Here is a 9,083-nt window from a genome sequence, read left to right as displayed (position 1 = left end):
TAAATTAAGGTTGCACTGTTCTGTTGCATAGCAACAAACTTGACCCACGTTTTGCCATCAATTACATCTATCTTAAAAACTAAGCCGGTGACCCCATACTTTTTTACAAAAATCTTTTTATTACACACACAAGAAGAAACAGGGAATATTAGAAAAAATTCCGCCGAGTAGATTTTGCTTAAATTTAAAAAAAATGGGAACTTCAAGATTGGAAAAATTCACTCCACATGTTGTTTTAAATTTCGCACATGCATTCCGCTTTTGCTGTTGAATATTTTTTTTTGCATTAACAAAGTAGGGTCACCGGATCCGTTTTTGAGATGTTAGCTTCGTGGATAGGTAATATTTAGCGCGCGTTCTACACACAAAATAAAATCTCGACTTTGCAAGATCGCACTTTGCGCACGCGTGAAGGCAGTCCGCTGCTCAGAAAAGTCCGCAATTCCACGCGAATAAACGTGAATACCCGCGAATAGTGCTTTCTTTTTGCTGTTGTCGTTAGCAGCATAAGCGGTAGAAGAAGAGGACCATAAATACCCGAAGGTGAGACGGGCCTAGTAAAAAGAACGAATAAAACTTGAAGAGTAGTTTTTTCCTGCTGTTTTTTAGATTGATAGCCGGCGCGATCGATCACCACATCAATCACAATTTTCGATTGCGTTCCAGCTCAGCGGTTTAAAAGAATATTTTTTCATTTGAAATTGCCTGAAGGATGGATGTTTTCGAAGATAAAAATAAGCGATATCGCAAACAGCTCACTAAATTAGGTGGAAACAAAGTTTTACGAAGTAGGCCTCAAGCCGCCATGTTTGTTGTGAGTTTTGCAAACTTGAAATCTCGCGCGCTTTCTCGCGACGCCTCGGGTGATCGCGTGATACCTAGCGCTGAAGTACACGTTAGAGCCCAGGCTTCTCACGGAAATATTACTGTTTTGAGCCACCTCAACAGGTCTTTCCTGGGGAACGGAAGTCACGCAATGATCGCAAAAATTTACAAGTACCGAACCCCTTACCCTATAACAACCCGAAGGAAAACAATAAAACAAAGGCAACCAACGCAGCGACAAATGTTCACCAATTAAGAAATGACACGCTAGCACTACGTCGGAACACGTGTTGTCAGTACGTACATGTAATGCATACCAGCTACATAGTCTCCACAACAATTAATCTCCACACCTGCGCTTTATCTGGAACTACAGTCAACAGGTAGGAGTTGGTGCACATTAGTGCTTAAAAAGTGCTGAATAATGCAGCCGATTGTACAATGCTAAGGATATATGCTTAAAGAACTGCATTGTATTTATATTGCAGATGTGATATCAATGCGTCGCTCCTATGACATGTTTTCGCTTACCTTGCGGGCGTTTTTCATAGACAAACACTGAAAACAGCGAAAAAAATATGAAAAAGCCTAAATAAATGCAACGTAGCTTATATCTGGCTGAGGTTCATTTAATTATAGCACAGAAGCAGAATGTACTTATTTATAGCTTATCGATTTAAACTACATGTATAGAGACGCACCTTCCCAGTCAATTAACTTCAACACTACAAACTGAATGAACATCAAACGTCGAATTACGAACAGCAGCTGTATTTTTACAAATCAGAACCTCAAGATAATGCGCTGACTAGACTTAACTGAGGGGAAAAAACGCTGCTGACGGTACACATAACGGATTTTGCTGGGTAACTTGTCTTTTCTAAACAAAGAGAGCAGATTTCAACCCGCGCGTCACACCCAGTGAACGTTTTTACAAATATGTGTATTTCACTACCTTTTGCAGGAACTCACCAATAGACCACGCACAGATGGATGAACAAGTAAGTATTATGCACAGTCAATACATGTACATGTTCAATAATTTCTATGTAATCGAAGGAATGTTAAAAGTTATGTTCAGTTAAAGATGCCTCCTGTATGTACATACACCATGTAATGAGTTCACTCTGCCACAAAACTTTGTTGCAGTTCGCTCGCGATTCACAGAAAAAGCAACTTATTTCTTTACTATTCATTGTTGTTCGTAATATGCTCTCACTTAATTTCTGTGCTGTTCATTGTTGTTTGTAACATCCTCTCACTTAAATCCCCAGCTCAAATCTCCTCCACAGTAAGGATCACTTTCCATGGCGTCTTTCCCCAAAACAAATGCTACACACCAGAAGCACTAACTTGACTTGTAATTACCTTAACGTATAATAATTCTATTACAATCTACCATACAGACTCGGCCACTGATCTCAATCATTATAAAACTGATGAGTGTATTTGCAAACTACATACAACAAATTTCATTGTCTATTTACTGATGGCAAATACCATGTATTCAGCATTGAAACTTAACACAATGTTGTCATTTTTGTGAACTCTAATTCTAACGAGCTCTTACGTTTATGAGGGAAAATGTTTTTTGGTTACTATGCCAAGATAAACACTCGAATTGAATTTCTACGGTAAGACTACTAAGATGTATAAATATACGAGCACCAAAATTATGATAATGCAGGTATCTAAATTTCCTAGTCTCTAAAAAATCAAAAAAGGAAATGATATTTATTATAACAATTATTATTGAGTCAAGATACCCTTGTTTTGGGTTAATTTTGTCACATCATTTTCATTGCAGCAATCGGCAAACAATGCTAGTGGGTGAGTAAATATCAGTTCTATTGTATAACCTGCATTTAAACAGTTTTCAACAAGCATTATGTTACGAGCTTTTTACCTGTCCCCTTCACCATTCGAACGCTCACTCAGCTTAGTATTTGCTTAGGACAAAACATACACAAGTGATATTTGAGTTTAACGGCCACGTAAACGATAAAGTAAAGTGCCACCAGTAATTATTACTGTTGGCACTTTTCATAAATGTTTTCACAGAAATATAAAACTGCCGGATAATAACTGTCAAACTCAAATACAATCAGGTCGTAAATATACATTTATATCACGTAAAAATGTACTTACAATTTATCATTCTACATTATGTTCCCCTAGGTCCAACAGAGATCTCCTGCCCATGTTGGAAATGATATCTCAGTATCAAATGAGTAATCTAGAGGTGAAGAAGATATTTTTGTTGCTTAAAATACTCTATATTCTCTAATGGTATCAATAAATAAATTTTTGTGTTTTGACTAGTTCTTTAAGCACCCATTCGTTATACATGACTTGAATTGTAACAGCAGGGGAGCAGGGATAGCACTGTTGTGAGAGTACTCGCCTCTCAGCAATGTGGTCCGGGTTCGATTATGCTGGTTGCCATATGTGGGTTGAGTTTGTTGTTGGTTGTTGCCTTGCTCAGAGGGTTTTTCTCTGGGTTCTCCAGTTTTCCTCCCTCAACAAAAACCAACATCTCCAAATTCCAATTTGACCAGGAGAGAGGACCTGCATGAAAACCAGCTAGGGCTGATGTGGCTCCTCTCTAAATATTGTAATTTATTTATTTATGACTGTAGCACGGTAATGAATGTCCAATTGAGTCTGTCGATTTCTTTCTTGTTTATTGGATACCCATAAACTCATGCTTTAATTATGTGCACTTGGATGGGTGGTTCTCATAACACATTGCTGTTTCTACTGCTTTGTTAAACAATATCGGCAATATATCTAGTTAGAAACAGAAGCACCCATCACCCGACTCAGTACTAGCATGCTAACTTCCAGAACCATTCTATGTGCCTTACTCAAATTATTTCATTGCTGTTGACATTTTTGTTTTTGCGAATACCCAACCCAATAAACAAACTAAAGGTGACAAAGAAAATAAGTCACCTACATGTATTTATACATGATTTAAATAAGAGAAAAATAAACCATAGAATCATAGGTGTTCTTTTGTTTTTGCTGTTGCTGTTTTTTATCACTTCTGTATGCTTTACTTGTACAAATATTACTACTAGTAGTCTGTGTACATCTGCCACCTCCACTAAAAGAGAGTCTTCCACAATTATTTACCATAAATTTAAATAGGGTGACAGGCCTAACGTGACTCCAGGCATTCCAGACTTTTTTTTTTCACATTTGCTGTTTAAAACAAATTTCGGTTGTCTGACCTATTTAGCTTCTAAGGACAATAATACTGTGTTAGTAGACATCTGAATGAGTTGTTGGTTAAGTCAGCCCTTCAACTGTGGTCCAGCAAGTGTTTAGAGATCATAGGTCTGCAAGGTTTCTGCTGTTATACTATCCATAATGTAGTATCTAATACCTACGTAATTTGCCATATGTTTTCCTGCAATGGTAATTACATTTTAGCTCATTTCTCTTGCAAGTTCTGTTTAATGCTCTCTAAATGTGTGCTCTGAGCAGAAAAGGTCTAATAATTGGTGAAGATGTTTAGTACTAGAATTCTATACCATTTCCTGACTGTTTCAAAAACTGTTAGAAGATGTTCTTGGTGTCTACAAAATTTGGACAAATTGATGATCGATTGATTACGGGGAGCAAGGATGGCGCAGTGGTGAAAGCACTTGCCTCCCATTCATGTGGCCTGGGTTCAATTTCGGTTGGGTTCCGTATGTGGGTTGAGTTTCTCCAGTTTTCTTCCCACTACAAAAACCAACATCTCCAAATTCCAATTTGACCAGGATAGAGGGCCCACATGAAAACCAGCAAAGGCTGATTTATTGTAGCTTCCTATCTAAATATTGTAATTTATTTATTTATTTATTTATTTTGGTAATTTATTTATTTATTTATTTTGGTTATTTATTTATTTATTTATTTATTTATTTATTTATTTATTGCTAAACCAATTAAAACACAGAAAAATGACTTAAGTCATCCTTAAGTCATAACAATTACTAATTAGAGATCTTTCCCTACAGTCTAGGAAAACTTAACAATAATTAGCAACACCATAGACATGTATATCATTCTACCCAATGCTTTTAGGGGATGGTGCAGACATACACAGGCTACTTTTGTATTAGTCAAAGCTATTTATCATCCATTGTTGAAGTTATAACAGGAAATAGTAGTCAACAGGTTTTTACTGCAAAATAAAAACATGATAGGGCATGTGCAGGGAAAGGTTTACTGAAACATGATATAAGAACATGCAAATTTACTTGTACATGATTTACTCTTCCAATATTATGTCATTTCATGGAGCCAAGATAAAAATTTCCATTTGCAAAAGTCTTATTTTAGGCCTAACCAAACTCTAGAGTGCAGCCATTCAACATCCTCTAAGCTTTTAATTTCCTAAATTACTAAATACACAATCTCATTCCACTGGCATTAATATTACAGGTTCTAAATGAACGTCATGAAGATGAACTAAGGTGAGCTTTCTTTGTAGTTGGTTGTGGATGATGTTGAGTTCTCTACAATATCCTTAATAAATTTTCTACTTTGCAAGTACAACACATAACCTGCAATTGTTTCAGCCAAGTACATGTACCTTACACTCACTAATGGTTAACACTTATTTACTTGGTTCCAGTGTCAATTCACATAAAACATGGGTCTCTGCACCGTTTATTTTTTAATCTATACACAGAAACATAATCCATCCATAACTGAGAGCAGTTACCCTCTATGTCATCTGATGAGTTTCAGAAATCCAATTGCACTCACCAGCTGTCACGCACACAAGGAAGTGACTTCAGTTACACAAAAATTCATCAACTGAAGATGGAAAACAGTACAGTGAAACTCTGCTCTATGGACACCTGCTTAATACAGACACCCGCTTATGACAGATAGTTATCTTTGATCCGACAACTAAAAAGCTCAAATATTTTCTCTTACATTGGCCCGCTTAATACGGACACCCGGATAATGCCAACACTTTATCATGTCCCTTTGTTGTCCATATTAATGGGGTTCCACTGTACTGTTATCTGTGTGCCCTTGAAGCCATGAATTGAAGTCTACAACCTTTAATTTAACCACAATAATAATTTATGAGGTGATGGATATCTGAGATGAAATCCATACAGGCTACATACTTGCATTTAGACTATCCACACAACTAAAGGTACCTTATCAAGAGAACTAAGTTTCTAATTTTCAAAGCACCTGATGGGTTCTTTTAATTTGTATTATATCAAGCACCATTGCTCAAGTCTTTATAGAGATGCTGGAAATCCGGCAATTTTTAGAATTGAAGTGGGTGTTATCATCAGATGTGCATATGGTGAGTAAACTGCTCATGAAATGGAATCGCTGTGACCCTACATGTTATTCAGATGTCATTTTGATTTGCAGTTAACTGATAGTCACATGTCCCCAAAACACTGTCTTGTCTTGTTTACTCCCAACCAGTACTTACAACATGATATATGACATACCAATTTACATAACCATTGATGACTGAAACAATAAGCATATAAAGCAAACAAAGAAATTAAAGAACTTTTCTTCAATTTCATAATGCACTACATCTATGCCATACTTTTTTCTTCTGAAAAAGGATTTACATTTACTGGTAACAAAATGCCTTTTTTTTTTCTTAACAGGTTCCTAAGGAACTGTAAGCAAGGTATAAAGTATAAAAAGATGATAAAAAGTTGGTTTCTAAAGTATAGCAGAAAGAAGGGATTAATTTGTGTTTTGTAATAAACAAACTCAAGAAGAAAGTATTCACTGAGAAACATATAATATTTTATTATATAAAACAGTCTAGTGCACTCTTTTATTAACTACTGACTGGCGGAATTGAGACTATTGTTCTCTTATGGAATTGTGTGTATACGAATACATATCCATGCACACATGCATGTACGTACCCTTTATACAAGAGTAAGAAGTGGCTGTATTTTTATATCCGTTAGTATATATTTTAATTAGTACATATACATTATTTTGCATTTTTGAAAAAGCAATTTTAAAAACAAGTTAGATTAAATACTGTAAGTGACATATCTAACTTCAATGGGGATATCCCATATGTGGATTACTTCAATTTTCAGCTACATGTATTTGTAAACATGTATACAATACCTTGAATAGAAATAATAAGCCGTCTCCAAGTAATCAGCGGGCATCCAACCTACCAACATTTTATATCTGAAAAACAATTGAAATGACATAATAAGGTTGTAATAGCTGCATTAAATAACAGTTCAGAAGAAACAAAGTATCTTTAGTGTTATATTGATGAGTGCATGTCCAAAATATATATAAAATATATACACGTCCATACAGAAAGAGTATATATATACATCTATACAGAAAGAATAACATTGAAGCAATCTGGATACTTATAGCACCACATATATTGTGTCTGTGACAAAAACCATACCCTACCTGAAAAAGCAACCCCCCCCCCTGAAAGTAACATCAAAAATTGTGGTTGACAATAAATCTCAAAAGTAGTGACCCCTCCAAAAATAGCGAGCCCAACACCCCCCTCCCCCCCAAAGAAAATGGTGAGACCAAAGTTGCATAGTAAATATATTTATTTTTACTGTACAATCACTTTATTTAAGGCAGGAGGGTATTGCTTATGCCGCCAAGCACGAAATGTCAATTCATGCTTTGTCAGTTCATGTTGCACCCTGTTAAAAGACAAACCATAGAATTTTCATCAAGTAATAGGCATCTACTAACAGGAACTTTAAATTCAAATTGACAACTCTGTATCATTTCAACAGGTGCATATTACCCAAGTACAGTAGACAGTTTAGAAAGAAAACCTCTAGATTTCAAGAAAATCCACTGTGAGTAAAAACAGCAATGACGTCATTACGTTGCTATCGTAACTCTGATCTCGATAAAGTACACCGCACCGGAAACTTTGGTCTATCCCTAGCAAAAACATGGATATCAATCTCCTGTATTATGTTTTAGTGGGGTGTGATTTATATTTAAAGTTGGAAGGTGTCACTTGAAAAATCCAATTGAGCCACCTTAAAAGCTAGGAATGTTGCTTCAAATTTCAATTGAAAACTTGACCAACGTACTGATATGAACTGAAATATTGTTAATTAAAGCATACTAACATAGTAGTGCGTTATGAAGTAGAAACAATTTACGGTATCTGACTAGCTTTCCTGCCGACCACTGACAACACGATCCAGGCATGAAGAGCCTACCCATGTGGCAGCAACATAGCCATAAACTGGAAAAAGAGCTCAGTCGTACCAACTTCTTACAACATTTTTTACTCCTCGAAAGTAACAACCCCTTGAAAATAACGAACTCCTGAAAGTAACAAGCCCAAAAAGCTGCTGATTCCAAAAGTAATGAGGGTCGAGTTCCATGCCACGTGTTGGACACAATATCATGTCCAGCAAACGTACAAATGTCACAAATGGTAAGAGCCATGGATGCCTGTCAACTCCATATTATTCTAAACTTTTCCCAAATCCAGTGGAAAGAGTTTTAAAAACATCCATTTTGTCAGTCACATATCGCAAGCAACATTTTTGTTCTTCTTTCAGCTGTACAAAATGAATGAAATCCCTTAAGGAGTCGCTCCTCTTTCAAACAGGTCTCCCAGTTTGGTCAGCAAAATAGATATTGCAATCAAACTTGTCAACAGTCAGTGATCTGACCAATTAGAGGTTGTACTAGATTCCAGTGCACACAGAAGGTGCCTTGGAATGGTGGCATACCTTTGTCTACAGGCTCCAACACCACAACCCCACCCCGTTTTCCCCTAGGCCACTACACTCTCAGCCACTACCTTTTTGGCCCTTCCAGCTGGAGCCTGTTCATAGGCCAGGTTGCCCACTCCCATCCCCACCCCCACCCCCAATAAGTCCCCTCTTTGGAGTACCAGTACTGGTTTCATGCAGTAATAATATAACTGACAAATACCATATTTTCCCGTGTATAAGTCGACCTTTCAAGACCTAAAAATCAGTCCAAAAATTCGCCCTCGACTTAAACATGGGTCAAAACTTGAGATCCATGCGCCAGTCAAATAATTAACGTAATAATTGTCTTTCAATGTTAACAAACATGTAATAAGCGGCAGCACAATTTACAATGTATGTTCGCTTGGTGATCTGTTTCTCTATATCAGAGCTTCAAGTTAAAATGCATCAACATTTATCTGCTAAATGTTTACCTGAATCTTGTAGACACTCATTGGCTCAATTTTGTCATAAAGAACCAATATT

The 9,083-nt window shown here is 36.5% G+C and overlaps 1 protein-coding gene and 1 long non-coding RNA gene across 4 annotated transcripts in view; one reads left to right on the top strand and one right to left on the bottom strand.

The window, feature by feature from the left end:
* Nucleotides 1–9,083, bottom strand: part of LOC110042823 (uncharacterized) — a 44,651-nt gene that overhangs the window by 21,938 nt on the left and 13,630 nt on the right. For both annotated transcript variants that reach the window (XR_016207452.1, XR_016207451.1), the window contains 2 exons: nucleotides 6,958–7,023; nucleotides 2,974–3,061 (listed from right to left, as the gene is read on the bottom strand). This is a non-coding gene — a long non-coding RNA (uncharacterized LOC110042823). The remainder of the gene's footprint in view (nucleotides 1–2,973; nucleotides 3,062–6,957; nucleotides 7,024–9,083) is intronic.
* LOC110042821 (uncharacterized) lies at nucleotides 179–7,096 on the top strand. Of its 2 annotated transcripts, none has more exons than XM_089290306.1 (6): nucleotides 179–1,208; nucleotides 1,790–1,826; nucleotides 2,633–2,655; nucleotides 3,004–3,067; nucleotides 5,263–5,294; nucleotides 6,067–6,458. In XM_089290306.1, the coding sequence occupies exons 1-6, from the start codon at nucleotides 1,135–1,137 to the stop codon at nucleotides 6,224–6,226; spliced, it is 390 nt and encodes a 129-aa protein (XP_089146432.1). In that variant the 5' UTR covers nucleotides 179–1,134; the 3' UTR covers nucleotides 6,227–6,458. The 2 variants fall into 2 exon arrangements, with proteins under 2 accessions (XP_089146432.1, XP_089146431.1); XM_089290305.1 differs by lacking the exon at nucleotides 179–1,208 and adding an exon at nucleotides 6,474–7,096 and having other exon boundaries at nucleotides 1,211–1,826; nucleotides 6,067–6,151.

The sequence above is a fragment of the Orbicella faveolata genome, unplaced genomic scaffold (genome assembly GCF_042242905.1).
Source record: "Orbicella faveolata isolate gen_17 unplaced genomic scaffold, um_ofav_v1 contig_2, whole genome shotgun sequence".
Classification (NCBI taxonomy): domain Eukaryota; kingdom Metazoa; phylum Cnidaria; class Anthozoa; order Scleractinia; family Merulinidae; genus Orbicella; species Orbicella faveolata.
Note: the sequence above shows the minus strand (reverse complement) of the source record. Positions and strands in the feature narration are given on the sequence as shown.